Below are 20,185 nucleotides of genomic sequence, written 5' to 3' on the forward strand. Positions count from 1 at the left end.
AAAGCGTAGAGCCGGCGGTACAGCGTTGAGGTGAGATGCCAATCGCAAGCGGAAAGGCGCCGGCCGAGTGTGATGGCCGCGGTGAGCCGCGATAAGCCGCCGCTGGCCGGCCCATGTGCGGCGCGGCTTTGACGGGTTCCCCACCCATGCTTCGGATGCTCCAGGCTATGCCCGCCATCCCGCGCAGCACCCTCCCAGATTCACCCTGGAATACAAAGAACAGGAGGGCACAGGCGACTAAGCCGCTGTTTCCGTTCATCCTGGGGAACGTCTGGGCTCTGTACCGTGGGATGGGTGGGGTACCCACCATGACGGCATGTGCCTTATCTCATCGCCTCTGAAACCCTTTCGTAGCCGTCGCAGTGCGGAATGTGAGCATCTGCTGCTCGGCCCCCCGCTGAAGCCGCTCGGAAAGTGTTGCGTCTGATAAAGGTTGCCGTGCTGCCAGCTAGTCCTGGCGGTGTATGTCACTTTTGAGATCGGAAAAACGTGTAGTCGGTCCATCGTCACGCATCGCAAAAAGGTTCGAATTATCTCGAATCTGTTCCTTCGACGAAGAATATCAGTATTCTTCCCAAAACCATTCAATCTCTCATTCAACACTGCAAGATGGCTTCTGTGGACCTGACTCGACGAGACGTAAACGTACTCGACAAAATCAAGGACCCCGAATCCGACCCCTCGGCGAACGTCCTCCTCGACCCATCTCTGCCACGGGATCCTCACATCGTTGATGCCGCTGTCTACGAGCGAGTGATACAGAAGGAGCGTGAGATTATCATGTCCATGCAACAGCTCGAACTCCAATTGGCAGGATTGCGGCCGAGGACTGTATCTGAACCGGTGCAAGAGTACAAAGGTCTTCTCTCGAAGCTGGGCGACTTCATCGAAGAGTACCCCAACTATGCCAGCGCGAGGAACAACCGCGTACAGGCACTGAGGCGGCTGTACGGAGACACGATGCTGTTGGCGGGAGCACCAACAACGCCGCAGCGGCTCGTACAGGTGCCCGAAAACGCCGAGTTGATGCAGTACTCAAAAACCGCTTTAGAAGACATTGAAAAGTCCATCTTCCTCTTGACGCCGCGCACAATATTCGGCGCCATGTCGCCTCAGGCAGCCAAGACCCTGTCCCTGGCATACACGCAGCGCGCCGCCATCTACCACATGACTGCCAAGCTCGTAGAGGAGCACAGCGTACAGGTCGCGGAAGGGAGGCGAGAAGCTAGCTGGACGAAGCTTGTGTTTGAGGAGGCAGCGTCTCGAGACTTTGCTTATGGCGGAAGGTACGGCAACGAGATCGCTAAGGGTCTGGCAGTGAGCACGAATCCCACGGCGAAGCTGTGCGGGCAGATGGTTCGGGAGGCGATGAAGAAGGAGTATGGGCCGTCCTACGGCGAGTAAGGGTATATATAGTATCAACAAGTTGTGAATGCAAGCAAAGGCGGTTGAAGCGTCGCATCCCCTCCCTTGCCAATGGCTGTCACTATGAGTGCTTATGCCGAAGCCTTGAGAAGCCCTAGCCGTCTATATATCCGGTTGAATTAGTTGGGGATCAAAACAGTATAATGCTGATAGACACTGTACCTCTTCGCCGCCGCAATGGTCTCTTGTGTAGTCTTGCCCTTTTCCTTCTCCTCGCGATTGATTCTCGTTGCAGCGGCACCGAGACCAATCACCAAGGCAAAGATGGGGTCCGCGACCTTGGAGATGATATACGCAGGTGGAGGAGCCATGGTGTGTTTTTGGTTATTGTCGTCGTCGTCGCGGGAGGTCGCGTCGTTCGTGAGGCGTGGTAAAGCTAGGCTGTTGTTGAAGTGGATCGGAGGAAGTTCGCGATGAGCTCCGTGGTCAGCTTGGGAAGTGGAGCAGACTGAGGGCCGTACGGGCATGGTACCTGTGTACCAGTGGCCCGTCCAGTAGAGCTCCAGCGCGGACGCTGGTCAGTGGAAGCGTCCTTCCATTGCCAACGGCCCCCACTTGCAGCACCACCCACCACCATTGATTCGCCTATTCCCCAGTAAAATTCGGACCACGTGACCGGGCACATGCTTAGGTCCCTCCCTCCCACGGATCAATTTTGAAATTTCCTCTAGGTTATCAAATCCAGGATCTCACGTCGCAGCAACTTTCACCAACCGCCCAGTACGCCCAGCACCCACCGACAGCGCAGGTCAAAATGAAGTTCCTCAAGGTCGGCAGAGTCGCCATCATCACCCACGGCCGTTACGCCGGCAAGAAGGTACGATTATATACGAAAATTCTCGAGAAAGCCTACCCCGTCGCAGTACTATTTTCAACCCCGACTTCGCGAGAAGGAGGGGCGCGGATGAAGGCCACCCAACATCGACGTCGAGGAGTGTGAAAGTGTTTGGTCAGGGAACTACGGGAAGGAAATTATGGCGACGACTATACGAAACGATTACGAATTGCGAAAAGAACAGGAGGAATCACCGGTCCGACCAAACACTTTTTACACTCTTCGAGCGTCCGATATTTTGGGTTGAGGGCATCCACGAAATTTACTGCGAAGGAGGACAGTGGTGGATTGTGTCGGGGCATTTGCCCACACATACACATTCAACAATCCCGAGCGATTGCTAACGTTCCTCTCTGCAGGTCGTCATCATCCAGCCTGTCGACTCTGGCAACAAGGCTCACCCCTTCGGCCACGCCCTGGTCGCCGGCATCGAGCGCTACCCCTCCAAGATCACCCGCCGTATGTCCAAGACTCGCCAGGAAAAGCGCAACAAGATCAAGCCCTTCGTCAAGCTTGTCAACTACAACCACTTGATGCCCACCCGCTACACTCTCGAGCTCGAGGGCCTCAAGGGCGTCGTCAGCAACGACACCTTCAAGGAGGTCACCCAGCGTGAGGATGCCAAGAAGCAGGTGAAGAAGGTTCTGGAGGAGCGTTACACGAGCGGAAAGAACAGATGGTTCTTCACGCCTCTGAGTATGTCACTCTCTCCCACATCAAACGTGTGCCATCTTTCCTCGGGGGGTCACTCCCCACAAGATCGAGAGGCTACGTTTTGGCTACTGGCAATTCGTACATGTACTAATACCAAGCGCAGGATTTTAAAGGACAAACCGTTTTCTGCAATCGTCAACAGGTCGGGGAGTTGGGCTGGCTTGTAAAGAGCATCAATTGGCATCTGAGGTCCTCGGTTTAAGGGCTCCCAATGAGAAACCATTGAAATCCAAGACGTTTGCCCTGTGATACCTCAACAAACTGGAAAAAATGCCGCCGCGCTGCTGCTGTGACCGGAAGAGTGATAGACAAAAGAAGATGAGATTAAAAAGGGGTCAAGGGTCTATGATGACTGATGGGTATGATTCAGCCCTCGGCCGTGGGATGGCCATGATCAATGGAACATGAAATAAGCAAGTCAAATCAACTTTTCCAGCCAAATCGAGTCGTGATAGTTGCCATGGTCCCTACCTAGGTATGCTGGGTGCTTTCAACTTCATGTCATCAATGCTCGGCTGCCCACCGGCTCAGGTGCGGTGCGACCCACATCACTCGTTGCACAAAATATTGCAACCCACCCACACAACCCTCTATTACAAGCCAAGACCGAATTGCTGAAACCACGGCTCATGTTAGATGTTGAGACCATCGCCGTTTAGATTGAGTGCTCTCTTGTAGCGTAATAACTGATGACTGATTCGACGATGGCCACCTGATATTGTTTTCTGGCCTGATGCATCATAATCGCTGGGGGTGACAGCTATAAGCCAGAAACACTCTGACTGGCCGAAGCTTCTTTTCCATTCCCTAACTCAAGTTTGGCATGCCTAGTAGGTTGTCTCAAGTGAGCCGAGTCGATGTTTTTTCTAAACCATTGGCATCCAAGTTTCGATTCCCGCGCACATCACCTCATGTCACCGGTCATTTCGTGGCGGTATAAGGCTGTCGTTTGCTTTAAGCTTTGTGTATCATTGCGTACGTACATGTCTATATCCTCCTCTGTCTAGAGTACATCAGATTAGAACTTCATGATGCAAGCTATGCAACCTGGTCCCTTTTGCGCTCTGCGCCGTTGCTCTATAGCTGTACACGGGTGTAACTCCCCAGTCAAACAAAAGTCGGTTCCGTTTTCCGGATTAAAAAGGAAAGAAAAAGAAAAAAAAGGTCAACGGTGCACATGGGTGAAAGGAAGTTCGTAATATGTACTCAGAACAGGGGAATCGTCGCGTAGAGAGAGAGCTTGGTATCATCACATCTCTACGCCCACAAATAGGAAAATGACAGGCCAAAGAAAAGATGCTATCGCCTTCTATCCCACAACCTATGCCCTGCTGCTGCCGAAGTGGCTGTTGACCTCGTTGATGAGGTTGTGGGGATCGTATTCGGGAGCGTACGTCGGTGCCAGGCCGCCAAGCATGGTGAAGAGCACGAAGGCGGAGAACACAATGATGGTAAGCTTGCGAAGAATCGGCTTGCGCTGGCCGAACTCGGCCCACTGGCGACCGCCCTCACCCATGTAGCCCTTGATCTGCTCAAAGCCGAGCTTGTAGTAGACCATGCCACCGAGGGCGATGCTGTATCCGAAGAACTGGAGGCCAGAGACCTGGGTGCCCCAAATGGCCATGGAGGCGGCAACCAGCATGACGTCCTTGAGGACACCGCAGAGAGTCAGGACCAGGGAAGAGGTCTTGCCGATCTGAGGATAGTGTTAGTAACAGTGATTGGGAGATTTCGAAGGCATCGAAACTTACCAAAAAGACGACAGAGACGTTCAACAGGAAGGCGCAGAGACCGTTCAGGAAGAAAGTGAACAGGCCAACGTTGTACACCTGGTCCATGGTGACCTTGGGAATCTCCCAAATGAGAGCAACAGCCAAGTTCATGACAGCGCAGATAGGAGCGAAGTAGTAGACGGAAACGAGGGGGTCCATCTTGTAGTCGGCAGAGCTGAGCAGGCGCTGGACCATGGTCAAACGCAGGGCCTCGAAGATAACACCACCAATCTGGAAGATGACACCAATCCAGACGAACTTGATCTCGCCAATGGAAGCAATAATGACACCAACAACGATAACGGAGACGTTCAGGAAGACCTTCAGGTTAGGCGTAGAGACACCAAGAGCCCATCCAGAGAGGAGGACAGCGACGGGGGTCGTAGCCTTGAGCATCTGGATGAAAGCAACCGAGAGGTACAGGTAGGTCAAGTTACCACAGATCAAGCTCAAGCTGAAGAAGACACCGATAGGCACGATGGCACGCACGTAGACACGGCCAGTCATCTTAACCGACTTGCGTCCGTCGAGAACGTGGGTCCAGCGAGCGAGGATCTGGGTCATGATGGTCGCGAAAGTCAAGTGGTAGGTCGTCAGAATAACCGGGTAGCCTGTGGTCAATTAGCATCCTGCCTAGAGCTCCACGCTATCTTCTCGATCGGCTTACGGAAGTTGAGGGTGTCGAGAATCCATTTGTTGAACAGAATGACGGATGAGGACAGCGAGATCCAGACACTGCGAGAGGATTGGGTCAGCCAACTTTCACAGCAGCGGAAATCGAGGTTCTAGTTTCTCACATGACGTAGAGAGCGGGATGGATCTGAGGACCCTTGGATTGAGGGGACGACTTCTCGGCGTCCTGGTTCGTGGTAGGCAGGATAGAGCCGTTCTCTCCACGAGGAACCTCGCCTGAAACGCGCGTCTTCTCGTCGGCACCCATTGTGACGGTTTGGTGTGCGGAATGGGGAAAGGGGTGTAGAAGACGAGTGATTGAGGTAGACGGAAGATTGATTGAGGTCGTCGGTGGCGGCGGTTGATGTTGATGTAGGAGCAAGTTGATACAGCTCGAGAGCAAAAAAAGACGAGACGCGCAAAAACGAGAGCGAGCGAGTGGACGGGACGGCCAAGCAACTCGTTAAAGGTGTCGTGGGGTAGGCGACAGGTGCTTTAACAGTATGCAATGGGGGGTCCCAAAGTTAGACGTTAACGGACACCTGTGGTGGTACTTGAGCCGGTTCAAACCTTGGAATGGGGCTGAGCACGGCTTTCTGAATCTGTAACTTGTGATGAAGGAAGAGGGAGAATCGAAAGAAAAAGCCGGAAGCAGGAAGCTCTTGACAACCACAACCTTACAGGAACAGTTTAATAGAGGTCTGGAAAAAGAGGACAGCTGCTGCTTGCAGGGTGTTGGAAAGGGAAAGGGGAAGAAGGAAGGAAAAAAAGAGGAAGGGGGGTGGGTAGGCGAGGTTGTAGTGCAGCAAAGATATGGATGCCCCCCGGCAATTAGCAGCGATGGGCGTGAGAGAAAAAAAAAATCGACTTCTTCGTCTGTAGTGTATTCGTAGGTATTTCCCGCCCCTCTCTCTCTTTCCTTTGCCTTTTTCTTTCCCTTCTCTATGGTGTGTTTACCGCATACTGTGTGGCAGGTACGTGTGTAGTTGCGTAGGTACCCTCTCTCTCCTTGCTCCTGCTCTTGTTCTGGAAATTGAGCTTCACGTTGACGCGATCAAGCCCACCCAATCCAGGATCCGGCAGGCGATGTACAGTCGCGGATACTTGGTAGAGTGGAGCTTTCTCTCCGCCAGCAGGTGTTGGCACCTTGGCCGGAGCGCAGCCCGCATGTACCTGGTACAGAGAGACGATACCCAGGTTCCACTCTGCAACTGTGAGGGAGAGAGCAGGATGGAGGGGGCCACTTGTCCAGACAGAGACTCCAGACTCTCAGCGTCGGCCGTGGCAAGCGTGTGTGCGACTTGCGTGGTACGCCACCCTCTCAGGGGCTCCGATGGGACTAATATTAGTGCTGCCAATCTTGGATAGGGGCCGCAAATCAAGCTCTGCCCGCTCATCCACGTTCTGGTCCTTGGCATCTCACCAACGACGTGACTAAGGCAAGGTACCACGGCATCTGGCTCCTCTCTTTTTCTCACCTCAGAACCTTGAAGTATTACAGTGGGCGAGGCTTGACTCTTGAGCAGGTCGGGCGACGGCGATGGCGATGGCGATGGCGCTGCAGATAGAGTTAGGAAGGTCGTTTCTGCCGTGGCTCAGCATAGCAAGAGCTATGAAGATCAATCGAGACTTGGTGCCAGACCTGCGAAGCGATGCTTGACTCTTGTCAATGAACACTCATGAAAGTGATCCGCTTCCTATGGATACCTTCAAAAGCACTACAACAACCTAGTCCTAATGAGACTCGAGAGCGGTTTATTGTGGCAGGCACTCGATATTACATTGGACTGCATCTCATGCAGCTCTTGTCCCCTTGGCCTGTATGTATGTACATGTAGCCGTACCTTGCAGCCAATCCGGCCGTTTACAGATCCAGTACTCGGTATCATCACTACAATTATCCATACGTGCCATTCAACCCCCCATGGTGTTATCGCTGCTGTGCTAGGCGAAAAGAGGCTCTTACTGTTGGTTGGCAGAATTGGATGATTGCTCCGAAAGGGGGGCCAAGCCACCCCGGCCTTGCCTCACAGTCTTGCAGTCTCACACATCGGGCCTTGACCTTACAGCCGCAGCTAAGGCAGGTCTCGGTCAGGTCTTGTCACCAGGGTCCAAATGACATCTCAATGCGTTTGTCACTTGTGGCAGTAGGCTGTAGCATAGTTATCGTCAAGTCTATCTTTAAAGCTATGGTCTCTGGCCATGTGATCAACTAGGCCGCCTCTAAACTCCGTGACTGGCACGCATTCCTAGAGCCGGTAACCGTGAGGCATACATACTGCCCTATATGACTATATTTGGTAACACCAGTTATGTATCTGAGATCTGGACGCACTATCTCTCAACGCTGCAATTTAAACTGGTCTTTAAAAAACAAGCTAGAAGCCGCAGGAGAAAAGAAGAAAAGAAACTTGCTTCCCTTGGAGAGAGGGAGGCTCATGCATTAGCACCATCCATACCTTAGCAAAAGTAAAGTAGTCCGTACTGCTTCTTTCCGTCTTCTACGGCAGGCACTAACTTGTTGCCCTAACAAGATGGCATCATTCCTACTATGGCCACCTTTCTCGGCTGTAATTAATGTCAGACTCGCGCTTGCTTTACTGGTTACATACCCTTCTCGAACACGTGCGGACGCGGTTCAACACTCCATCATCCTGCCTTCCGTCACTATCCGTATTAGTCAGTGCTTCCTTCTCGCGAGGTGCCACGCTGCCTTCCAGGTTTGTGCGGGTAAGACCGCTTCGGATGGGATGCCGTCTGTAGTCGCACCTTCCATGTCACTTGCGTTTTCACATCTCCAAGTCTCAGAGCCCAAGACGTTGTCTTCTCTTCCCGAGTCTTTCACCCTGCGAGGGACCTTGACACCTGGAACATCGTACTTTGTACGAACAAGGTTCCCGAGGCACTCGGTCAAGTTTGTCGCTTGTACTCTGTACGGATACATGCAACTCAACCATTCCCGTTTCCTATCAATCTGCATCCGAGTTCACTGCCCTTCCATCCTACGAGTCGCGAGCTGGTGGGACCCTAGGATTTTGCACTTACGGATACCTTACCAAACCTAGTTTTTGGATTGTCCTACGACCGACAAGCACAGCCCTCGCTCTTGTTCACGGGCACTTGTTCTCGTCGCCTCCAAGGACCGAATCCGTCGACATGTCGCTCATCAATGTGCCAAGTTGGTGATGAATTGTTACGGAAAGCGGAATCCGGGACGTGGGTGCTGGTCCCTGGGTCGCGGCTTCAAGCTGTCCCCCTGGTCCTCCCATCGCCCTACTCTTAAAGATGGGACGCCATCTTCGCAGTGCCACGCCTTGAGGCGCCTTTCGGGTTTACTCGGACAGATGGTAGATCGTGGACACCGGCCGCTCGGGTCCTTTGGGTTCGGGAGGCTGAAGCCTGCTCGCCTCACGTCCTTCATGCTTTCGGCCATCATCTCCCGGCCCCGAAGAGTTCATTCCAACTTCTGCGTCTAGCCAGGTCTCACTTCAGCCTTACTCATACTGCCTCTTGCGTGGCTGCCACACTCGCCGTACCAAACCCAACCTCAGTACGACTATGTCCAAACTCAAAGGTGACGAGTGCCGTGTGGCATGTAGCAAGTGGCATGTGGAACGACAATTCAGATACCGGAGCCGACGACTAAGCCTCGACTCGACATGCCGCTTCTGCAGAACCAAACAATCGACACATGGTAACCTCAGAAAGCTTCGAGTTTGTGTTTGCGACAAGGCTGCCACTTTTATTTTGGAAAGGCTGACATAGCTGGGGATTATCAATTTCTCATTGGGTCCGTCCGTCTGGATCCATTTGATGGGACATGCATCTTGGCTTGCATCTCCTTGATGTTGCTATTTGTGTTTTTGGTCGCGGGGTTGCAGCTTGCTGTCCTACATCAACCCGTGACCTGTGCATACAGCACCAAGTATCCGAATGTTCATCAGACGAAAGTATCTACCTCCAAGTCGCTCGATGATACATATTCGGACTCGCTCGACGAGTGAGTGATCACAGCCTCGATACCAAGCATTCTGTCAGCCAAAGTCTCCGCTGCAATTCTCCAGCTGGGGCTGCTGTTATTAGAAACTCAGTGTTTGGAGTGCTTCCCTGAATCGGCGGCTGATCAATTCGACATTCATGCGGTGCCCCGAAACTGGCCAGGCTGATCTACAAGAGGCCCAGTTTGTCTGTTTCAGAATGTTGATGAGATGGGTCCCGTACCCTGTGCCGGCTGCCGGGCAGGCATTCCAGCAAATGTCTTGTTCGGGGGGAGAGGCCGTGAGGCCGTCTTTCGATACTGGAGTACGGAGTATGGAGGTGGTGCTGGGGATGACACGCGTGCTCGAATGCACGCACACGGAGATGCCTGCCAAATGGACCACTTGCCAACTGACGGACCGATGGTCAACATTTGGTGATCGACTTTCACAGCCTCCTTTGCTGCTCCGCAGATGAGAGGCAGGGGCAATCCCACATTGGGATGGAAACGTCAATCGCCAACAACCAAAGCTGGCAAGGGACCCAGAACGACGTCTGTTTGTAACAACTACCGACGGATCGAAATTAAGTCGTGCTGCTCCATCAACAGTCCAACGCGGACCCAGCGGTGACGACAACGGACCAGGAGTGAAGAGAGAGCACGGGAAGATTTCCCAGATTGCTAGATGTTCAAACGGTGGCACCTGGCCCGAGTGCCACCAGTCTCCCAGTCCCTTGCACCGTTTTGCCCTGGCTCATCTTATTTCCTCAGCACACAAAGCGCAACGAGTCGCTGGCTCCGTGGGGGCAGCATGAGCATTGGCAAGGCGAGAAGAAATATGAAAGACCAACTTCAAATCTCTTGAGACGACGATCGCTGAGTGAAAGGCGACATGCAGGCAACCTCGCACCAGCGCGGGAAACAACGATATCCCTGCTCGCATCTTGATTGGCGATGCACGAAGTTGATGAAAATGAGCAGATGGAACATGGGCTTTTGCAAGCAGGCGATTGGAGAGACCCATCCCGCTAGGATAAAGTGCGGGTAGAGGCGACGGGACACTGAATCACAAAACTGTTGGTGTCCCTTTTCGGCTTGTCTCACTGGTGCAGAAGCAAAAGCAGCTTGAGGCGCGCCGGCATGAACGTGGTCCAAAACGTCGACGGATATCACGTTTCGGCTCTTTGTACTTATTCGTACGGAGCAAAGGTACGGATACGGTTGGGTATCTGTCTGCGACTCAGGCTCGGCCTTGGACGCGTACCCGACTCATGGAGAACCGCCGAGTTGTCGCCAGGCCGAAACGATTCACAACAAGCCATGGTGTCATTGCTGCTGTGCAGGACAACAAATTGAACAAATTGAGGCAAGTTTGTTTTGCTGCTTTGCATGACGGGTTCTTGACGAGCTGCAGCGTGCCCACGGAGGTGGGATTGCGTTCATTTTATGAGATTACACTGAGCAGGGTTCCGTTATCGAGGACATCGCAACTCGGCTTAGGGCTCTCCAATCTAGACAATCTCAGAGAAGGCGGGCTGCAACAGGTCCAGACTACCTTGCCAGTTACCTTAGCCGCCCCGTACTTCATGTCACCATGGAGGCTCTGCAGCACGCGAATCAAACCACAGAGAAACGTGGTCGACCATCTGGCTAATGTCCGAGAGATAGCCAAGATGAGTCGAATCCTTCCCCGGCCAACCATACCAACTTGGTTGGTCAAACCCCACGGTCCACGGAAGGATGACAATGTGGCGGGAGCGGCAGCGGCAACGGTAGGTACACAGACGCACACGAAAACAATGACAGGTGAAGGCTTGAAGCCCCCCAAGTCTGAGAGTTTGAGCGAAATGACGGACGGCAGCTGCCCGACTGGGAAATGCAGGCGAAAACAACGTGTGAATGCAGATTGACAGTGGGTTTGAGTCGAATTATCAAAAATTATTAGCGCAAGCCACATCGAAGGTCCAACCCACTTCCGAATGGCGGAGAGATTGGCATGCCAGCATCTGCCATCCAGGAACTGGCATTTCGCGGGTTAGAGAAGCGCCGCTCATTGCCAGGACAGTACTGAAATGGGTTCAGCCAAACACCTTTTTGGAGAACGACCGAAGTTGTCGAAGACTAGGAGTTCAGAGGAACAACGAGTTAGCCCGAAGAGGATCGTGAACTTCAGGAGCCAGCATAGGATCTGCGTTGCCGGGAGTCCGGGACAGGGTAAGGAGCGGCAGCGGGCAGCAAAGCCAGCACCAACAGCGTCCGACAAACTGATGGACAATTGACCATTCGGAAGCGTTGCTTTGACGGCAGGACCAGGGACCCTGCAGAGGACGAGAGAGAGGCACAGATGGTTGCTGTCGATGCCCTTGGGCCTTTCTGATCCCTCTCTTCTGGTTTGCCGGCAGCTGATGAAGGTGCAGCATCTCGAACGCACTGTATCCCCGACGGGAGGCGGTCAACAATAGACGTGCAGACGGGTTACCATCGCCTTGGCGGTCTGTCACCGTCTACTGCGGTAGTGTGTGAAAAGGTGGGTGGGTGTTTACGGGTGGGTGCTGCGGCGCGCGAATGGTGCGTCGAGGCCGAATTAGACAGGAGATTTTCATCAATCAGAATGAGGAGCAGCGGCCATGAGGCGTGTGTTTCCGAGTTTCGCGACAACCTTCCTACGACAACGGGTACGCTCGACATAGATTCGAGATTGGGTTGTGAACCTTGCGGGCCCTTCCCTGTGCCTGTCTGTCGTTGATTACACTACGGACGATCTGCATGTTTGGAAAGTCAATCTCTCTGAGGTGTCAAATTGGTAGGGTGACTTGGCTAATAAGTCTGCCGCAGTCTGCTATGCTTCTTCCCGTCATGCCTGCCCGCCTTTTATTCTTTGTTGTTACTTTGTTACGAGTCTCTCTGCCTGCTCCTAGTATACATACTTACTTGTGTCTATGATGGAGGGGTTGCAACTTGCGGACCTATTGAGGGTGGATCATGAACCGTTCCTCTTGGGTTCTTCTACGGCCTAACACCAACCCCTACTAGTGTATTGGAACGGGTTGACGGGTGCGTGTGCGTACGTGTTTAATGGGCACCTATGGGGGGAGGGGACGAGGAAAATTGGGAAAGTAGGGAACGTGTCCTCGAGTCCTTGGGGAAGCGAAGGCGAGTTTGCCTCCACATCTCTCTCCATTTCCCGGTTTCCAGACCGCACAAAAGAGGACTGTGGATAGGAGGAACTGGACAAACCAGGCCAGGCCAGACCAGACCCAGGTGGATGGAGGGTGTATGGCCCATATCTTTCTTTCATCCCACCTTTGAACCTCGACACGGGCCTGATCTCGGATCATACTCACGCTCGCGGCTCACGTCTATAATGCCTCACTTTTTTGGGACTGCTGAGGGCTGATTCGGGCTTTCAGCCCGTGTCTCTCGAGGCTTGGTCTCACTAAACCCCCCTACGTACGAGTGGTACGGTCATGATCATATGGCTCAGTGTCTTTGCATCGTGAGAAAGCAAGAAAAAAACCCACTCGTCTCTTACGATGTCGTCTGCGAAGCCAATTACAGGCAACCCACACTCTCAACTCTGTAACTCGCCGTGGGTCGCAGGAACTTACCCAGGCCCCGGTGCCGCTATTGGAGAAACTTGGAGACTAGAATCAGTGGAATGCGGTATGTGTATCCGGACGGCCTGTCTTTTGAGCGGTGCGCGATGGTGGACAAGCTTCTGGCAGCTCCACTGTTGTGGCTGTAACATTGACATCCGTCGTCCTCTCGATCAAGAGTCTCAACTTTCAAGTGAGTCGAGAGTCTCCCCCTGTATTGCTGTGTAAGGCTAGTGGTGAGCATACGGCCGCCGTATCTTTCTTCTTTCTCCCGCTCCCACATGAAATCATGAAATGCCCAGACTTCCAGAGTCCAGAGGCCGGGGGTTCATATGAGCAAGGGGGCAATGGGAAGGAAGCAAGGCAAGGCAAGCAAGCGTGTGGCGAGCCAGCACGAGGGCCCGGCCTGGGGTTGCGGTTCGCTGCCGTCCGCGCCGCCTGTCGACGTTCCCGTTCCAGTTTTGCTGTGCAGGCCAGGGCCCAGACCCCTGTGAGATGGAGAAGGAGAAGGAGACTGAGGTGGTCTGTCTTGGCTGATGATGGACGAGGGAGCGAACTTGAGCCTGGGTGCGGGCTGTCATCTGCGGATAGATAGAGTGCGGCACGGGTAGTGAGAGACCTGAGTCTGTTCCGTGGATGAGATAATGGGCAAATGCTAGCATGGTCATTCGGCGGCGGTTGCCACGAGGCAAGGAGAGTTTCTGTCAAATAAGACCTTGTCTCAAATTGTCGGGACAAGATGCGCCGGGACGTAGGAAACGATCTTGTTATAGAGACGGGAAGCACACGCGCTTGGCCGCTTGCTTTACTTGAGAGCCTCGTTTGGTGACAGCGAGGCAGATGGTGGCTGCAGATAAAGTAGCTTCGCCGCCAGCCGCCAATCCGGTAGGTATAGCAAGCAGTAAATCTGGCGTACGGTGTACCGGGGTGTCTCCACCATCCCAACCACCCCTCGTCGAGACTCGATGATAGCTATTCAATTGGTGCTGGAGATCTATAGAAGTAGCAGTATCCTGAAGAGAGAATGCCATTGGCAAAGTGGAAGAAGTGTACCTTTCGAACGGCAGCACTGAAGCGTGTGTGTTCTCGGCGGCAGCGGTGGTGTCGATGTTGCGATTATCTCAAAATGTGGGGGGCATGTCTAGGTACCTAGGTAGAAGAGCGCGGCGTGCCTTCCCTGAGATGATGGACGGAGCATCTTGGAACATGACACTAAGGCTCAGGTACATAACAGCCATGGTACGTACCGTTTGGCACTTGGCACCCACCCATGAAAGACACCAAATGTGAGCTTCATGTCCTTGACCAGGGGGCCCCGCTAAACCCCTTGTCCCAAATAATAATTTGGCCCCTCCATCACAGTTGCGGTGCGGGAAGGAAGCAGGAAGTAACAGCACAGCAGCAGCAAGTAGCAGCAGAAGCACCACCACCACCACCACCACCACCACCATCTTCCGTCCCTTCGGCCAGCAAGAACCACCAGTCAGTCAGGTACCTCATTACCTACCTCCCTCAGTCAGGAAGCAGGTACACACGCCTCGCCTCCCAAGTCGAGTTCGGTACCTGAGTCCAGTCCTGGTGTGTGTGCGTCCCCTTTTTCTCTGGAACCGCTCGAAACCAGAAACCCATATCTACAGCAACGGCCACGGCTACCACCTCCCGCGCGACTTTTCTTTCCTCCTTCCTTTCTTTGCTGCCAATCCTCAACTTCACTTTCTCTTCCCCCTCGGTGCATCACTTGCTCCTTGATCTTGCAATTCTCCTCTTGTTGCCAGATCTTCCTCCACAAGAGCCGCTCTCTTTCTGTTGCTGCTTCCCCAACACCTACACACATCCCCCACCATGGCTGACATGTGAGTTGTTCCTCATTGCCCCCTTCCCACCCCAAATGTCTTTCGCTTGCCCATTGCGCCCATTCCAGAGCCACGGCTCCGGATCTGCCTGGCATTCCAGACGCCCAAATCATTGAAGAATCGCGACTGACTGTGTTTCCCCTCATTTAGCAACGTTGACGTCTTGGTTATCGGCGCTGGCCCGACCGGTCTCGGTGCTGCGAAGCGTCTGAACCAGATTGTGCGTCCTCACCGCCAAATTGCCACTACCCCGGCCCGCCCATTGTTCCAATGCTAACATTGACTGCAGAACGGCCCCTCATGGCTGCTTGTTGATTCCGCCGAGAAGGCCGGTGGTCTTGCCGGCACTGATACCACCCCCGAGGGTTTCGTGAGTGCCTCCTTGTTTGCCACGTTTTCCTTCCCAGCAGCAAGATTGCTCGGGAATTGGGGTCGTCCAGGCAAAGAAACGTTTTCTAACCAGTCTCCAATGAACAGCTCTACGATGTTGGTGGCCACGTCATCTTCTCCCACTACAAGTACTTCGACGACTGCATCGAGGAGGCGCTCCCCAAGGAGGATGACTGGTTCACGCACGAGCGTGTCTCCTACGTCCGCTACAAGGGCATCTGGGTTCCCTACCCTTTCCAGAACAACATCTCTATCCTGCCCAAGGAGGACCAGGTCAAGTGCATGAACGGCCTCATTGACGCCGCCCTCGAGTGCCGTGTCGCCGACAAGAAGCCCAAGGACTTCGATGAGTGGATTCTCCGCAACTGCGGTGAGGGTGTTGCCAACATCTTCATGCGCCCCTACAACTACAAGGTCTGGGCTGTCCCCACGACCAAGGTAAGCCTACTTCCCCTATGCGAGAAGACTCCCCTCGAGACTGGATCTGCTTGCTAACGTCAATGTCTCTACAGATGCAATGCGCGTGGCTTGGAGAGCGTGTCGCTGCTCCCAACCTGAAGCTCGTCACCGAGAACGTCGTCATGAACAAGGTTGCCGGTAACTGGGGCCCCAACGCCACCTTCAAGTTCCCCGCCCGCGACGGAACCGGTGGTATCTGGATCGCTGTTGCCAACACCCTGCCCAAGGAGAAGACCCGCTACGGCGAGAAGGGCACCGTCGAGAAGGTTGACGCCGAGAAGAAGATTGTCACCCTCAAGGACGGCACCAAGGTCCAGTACGGCAAGCTCATCTCCACCATGAACGTCGACCAGCTCGTTGAGCGCATGGGCAACCAGGAGCTCGTCAGCCTGTCCAAGGGTCTGTTCTACTCCTCCACTCACGTTATCGGTGTCGGTATCCGTGGCGCTCGCCCCGACCGCATTGGCGACAAGTGCTGGCTGTACTTCCCCGAGGACAACTGCCCCTTCTACCGCGCCACCATCTTCTCCAACTACTCTCCCTACAACCAGCCCGAGGCCGACGTCAAGCTGCCTACGCTGTACCTCGCCAACGGCGAGAAGGCCTCCTCTACCGAGGCCAAGGAGGGTCCTTACTGGTCCATCATGCTCGAGGTCTCCGAGTCCTCCATGAAGCCCGTTGAGCAGGAGAAGCTCCTCCAGCAGTGCATCCAGGGTCTTATCAACACCGAGATGATCAAGCCCGAGGACGAGATCGTCTCCACATACCACCGCCGCTTCAACCACGGCTACCCCACTCCGTCGCTCGAGAGAGAGGGAGTCCTCAAGGACCTCCTTCCCAAGCTCCTCGACCAGGGCATCTACTCCCGTGGCCGCTTCGGTTCCTGGAGATACGAGGTCGGCAACCAGGACCACTCTTTTATGCTAGGTGTCGAGGCCGCCGACAACATTGTCAACGGCGCCGTCGAGCTCACGCTCAACTACCCCGACTTCGTCAACAGCCGCAAGAACGAGGAGCGTCGCCTTGCCGCGTCATTCGCCTTCGGCTCCCAGGCCAACGGCATCCCCTCGCACAGCAAGTAAGCCTACCACGTGGTGGCGGAAGCTGTTAGAAAAGGAGGCAAAGAATTGCATTGATTTTTCAAGTCTTGTTGCTATAAAGCAATAGAAAGAAGCATGAGCATGACCAATGGAAGGAGGCAAGCTCAGGAAAAAGGGAGCTGCTTTTGGCTAAGCATAAAGAGAATACCTGGGAGTTTTTACGATGTTGAATTGGGGCGGGGGAGGGAATATCATCCGGTGCGCCATACCCACGATGTCGATGTTGAAAGTCGTGCGCAGCTGTAGGCGTGGGGGGCCAGCTTGCCCTCGAAAAGGAATACCTACATAGAGTATAGATGTTTGGCTTCTGCAATCTCACACCATTCGAGCATTTGTTTGTTCCACTCTGATATTGTGTTGTCGTCTCCCGGGTGGCCTCGGCGCCGGAGGTGCGTCCGGATAGCTGCGACCCTTGCATATGAAGCTGTAGTGTGACTGATGCGTAATGGGCATGCCAACGGAGACGGACCGCCATCCGGTCGAATTAGCGTCTATCTGACAAAAAGTCACGATCCAGTGAGCCGTTGAGTTTGGCACCCTTGTCTCTGGCGTCTGACATGTCCTTGTTTGCTTGTTTTCTCGTTTCCCCCATTATACTTAGTCAGCGTATTTCAAGCCTACGAGGCTCAACTCATTAGAACCAAGGAATCGGGGCTTCCCATCACGACCTCGGATGAGTTGATACGAGATTTTGCATCTTCATCGTCTCCGCAAATGCGACGCTGATTCTTGATATTGGTCTATGGAGTTCAAGGGAAACTGGTTCAGGGACCTATAATCCTAGGCCAATATTGCACGTAGAAACAGGGACTTGGCATTGAGGTCTTTATTCTTAGTAATATCCCCAGACCCCGCGGGTGAAAGGATTTGGGTTATTATCAGACGGAAATCAGGAAAAAAGTGGCGAAGTGGTTTATTATAGTCGCGCAAGTCAAGACCATTTTACGGCTTCGTCTTCTCCTTTCCTCGCACTCTTTTCTGCGACGCTAAGAAAGCGACGCAGTCAAACCACAAAAAAAAAAATAATAATAATAAAATCTCAGGGTCCGAGTGAGGTAGCATGGTAGCACAGACTAGTTTGGCAGTGCGCCAATGACATCATTTTTCTTTCTTGTCTTTTGGCTTTAACTTGTTCGCCCTGAACTCTGAGGAGTTTATGCCACGACTCAGGTATCTGCAAGAAATCTTGAAAACAAGATGAGATGGATGGCTTCGATGATTCGATGCTAGTCTCGTCACTAAGATTTTTCGTCCTTCCCCGTCCCGCCGAAGACACCTTCGAGAATTTCTCTGGGAGCTGAAAATTTGGGACTAGAAGACTTGGAGGAGCAGGGGTTTGGGTATGTGAATGAGTCGCGACGGCTCTGTCAGGCCCACGGCGGCGGTGGGGGGCATTTTATCTTATTTCCTTGGTGAAAGAGACGGCGTGGTTTCTACCCTGGTATGAAGAAACGGCTGAATGTTTGGTTCATATTGGACTTTGGACCCTTTGATTGACTACCTATCTTTGAAGTATGCGGACGTTGGGCCCAGGGCTACACATAACCTACCTCAGAAGATGGGTAAACATGTCTATGCTCTAACAATGGCATGGTCACCTTCAGGCTTCGAGCCTTCTAGACTTTGAGCCAGCTGTCAAACGGAAACGCTCAACTCCGGCGAACTACTTACTGGGCGGGCGGAAAAGATCAGCAGAGAAGAAGGCCTGGGTGTTGAGGCGGGACGGTCAAGGAATCAGCGGTCAACGGTGCTCGTTGCAAGGAAAAACAGGACGGGAACCGGAAGGTGGATGGGGGGAGAGAAAGCCGGTGGTGCTAAAGTAACGGGTTCCATCATGGCGCGACGGACCTAATGAGACGGAGAAAGGGCGACGGGTGGAAAGCAGCGGAAACGGACAAAAAAAAAAGCAGGGAACAAAGGCTCCGGCAGTTCAGTGTGAAGGAGGGTGACCAGATCTATCCGTAGATTTGAGAAACAGACTGAAGGTTGTCTGTACTTCCATGTCTCCCGTCATCTTCCAAGGTTCTGGCGAAAAGTCCGTCGGGAGCTTGGTGAATGAAATATGTGAGGCTTGTAGGAGTTTGGAGCTGTCGATTGACTGGTGGGTATGGATGGATTGAGGGATTGAGCAAAAGATGCTCTGTGTCACCCCAGTAAGCCCTGTTTATCGCTGTGAGTGTGGACGGCTGAGAGCTCCGATGATCGACATTTTGTATCTGCAAGCTCAGCCAAACAGACAGTCGAGAAGGTAGGAACGCAGCGACGATTGTTTTTTTGTTCCTGCCAATCATTCCCTGTGGTGGATGTTTACCCCTTTCTTGTGCTGGTTTTTGCATGCCTGCGCAGTACTGTTTCGAGCTACCTCTGCCTGCCGAGTACGCCATTCATGATTCCATTCGCGTTTATCTGGCGCTGACTGGAGAGGGTCTGCCGTTGGAGCACTGGAGATAGGAGCGAGTGATGATGGGCTGGGAATGCTTTTGGCTCAAGGGCCTAGAGCCCCCAAATAAGTGGATAGCTTTTCTCTTCCTCCACTGTTGTGACCAGGGGCTAGATTGGCATGCATCTTCCTTCTCCTCGTCTTGGTGATCTGTCTTGTTCATCTCTCCGAATTTCAGCGCAGACATGTCCGCTGCGGAGCCTTTTTCACAAGAGCACCAAATTCCCCTGGCTGAGACTGCCTTACTGTGTGTTCCTATAGAGGAAAGGTGAAGAGGAACAAGGAGCGACCTGAGGGGAACGAGAGGAACGAGACAAGGAAAGAACGCCGAGATGTCACTGGCGTGGGTCCTGTTTTTGTTTAACAGAGACACCAACGTTTGCATGTTTGACGAGGGGAGTTTGGGGAGGCGTTTGATACCTTCCATACTGGATTGGATGGCTGCCCCATTCCCTATTTGGCCTCTGACTTACTAAGGCACATGCGTATGTCGGTCTTGAAGTTGTCTGTTTTCTCCGGGTTCCAGACATGCCTATCATGGGGTGCTCTGTGTGCAAGTGCGACTGCTACTGCTACTTCCAGGTGTAAGTATTCTCTGCTTTCTTGGAACAATTCCGAGAGACAACTGAAAGGTTACAGTGCCCGGAGTTGGCCTGGTTTGGTTCAAGTTTTCCAGGGCAGGTGCAGGCTTCCATTTCCCTTGAAAGCTGGAGAGATACGTCCCATTGCGGATGGATACTGAAGATGCCTTAGCACTTACGTACCTACCTAAGGTAAGATAGGTACTCCATAACAGCTAAGGTGGGAGAGGACTTGGTGCTTGGGAAGGCGCGGGCTTGGTCCCTGGCGCTTGGAAGGTGCCCTTTGCTCCTCTTAAAAATCATTACGTACTCCACTCCTCAAGGGTGCTGCTGCTTCAGAACTCCAGCCTGCCCTTGCCCGCGCCTGTC

At 53.4% G+C, this 20,185-nt stretch overlaps 5 protein-coding genes across 5 annotated transcripts; 3 read left to right on the top strand and 2 right to left on the bottom strand.

Annotated features, from left to right (window-relative positions):
• Positions 1-609: 609 nt before the first annotated feature.
• On the top strand, positions 610-1,404 carry HER10_EVM0002173 (uncharacterized protein; the record flags this gene model as incomplete). Its single annotated transcript, XM_035471898.1, has 1 exon — positions 610-1,404. The coding sequence occupies one exon, from the start codon at positions 610-612 to the stop codon at positions 1,402-1,404; it is 795 nt and encodes a 264-aa protein (XP_035328956.1).
• Positions 1,405-1,496: 92 nt separating this feature from the next.
• On the bottom strand, positions 1,497-1,736 carry HER10_EVM0003940 (uncharacterized protein; the record flags this gene model as incomplete). The annotated part of the gene is made up of 2 exons (XM_035473601.1): positions 1,497-1,527; positions 1,588-1,736. The coding sequence occupies 2 exons, from the start codon at positions 1,734-1,736 to the stop codon at positions 1,497-1,499; spliced, it is 180 nt and encodes a 59-aa protein (XP_035329154.1).
• A 370-nt stretch (positions 1,737-2,106) lies between these two features.
• HER10_EVM0011630 (ribosomal L27e family protein) lies at positions 2,107-3,434 on the top strand. The gene is made up of 3 exons (XM_035481057.1): positions 2,107-2,242; positions 2,620-2,956; positions 3,078-3,434. The coding sequence occupies exons 1-3, from the start codon at positions 2,180-2,182 to the stop codon at positions 3,083-3,085; spliced, it is 408 nt and encodes a 135-aa protein (XP_035330116.1). The 5' UTR covers positions 2,107-2,179; the 3' UTR covers positions 3,086-3,434.
• Positions 3,435-3,904: 470 nt separating this feature from the next.
• On the bottom strand, positions 3,905-6,167 carry HER10_EVM0007923 (triose-phosphate transporter). Its single transcript, XM_035477463.1, has 4 exons — positions 5,544-6,167; positions 5,414-5,481; positions 4,726-5,357; positions 3,905-4,670 (listed from the first exon to the last, which is right to left on the bottom strand). Exons 1-4 carry the CDS (start codon positions 5,684-5,686, stop codon positions 4,296-4,298), a joined length of 1,218 nt encoding a protein of 405 aa, XP_035329669.1. The 5' UTR covers positions 5,687-6,167; the 3' UTR covers positions 3,905-4,295.
• An 8,230-nt stretch (positions 6,168-14,397) lies between these two features.
• Positions 14,398-16,977, top strand: HER10_EVM0010638 (UDP-galactopyranose mutase). Its single transcript, XM_035480091.1, has 5 exons — positions 14,398-14,846; positions 14,997-15,066; positions 15,136-15,216; positions 15,324-15,674; positions 15,749-16,977. The coding sequence occupies exons 1-5, from the start codon at positions 14,836-14,838 to the stop codon at positions 16,775-16,777; spliced, it is 1,542 nt and encodes a 513-aa protein (XP_035330014.1). The 5' UTR covers positions 14,398-14,835; the 3' UTR covers positions 16,778-16,977.
• Positions 16,978-20,185: the final 3,208 nt, after the last annotated feature.

This window comes from Colletotrichum scovillei (genome assembly GCF_011075155.1).
Source record: "Colletotrichum scovillei strain TJNH1 chromosome Unknown Contig00009, whole genome shotgun sequence".
NCBI classification, from domain to species: Eukaryota; Fungi; Ascomycota; class Sordariomycetes; order Glomerellales; family Glomerellaceae; genus Colletotrichum; species Colletotrichum scovillei.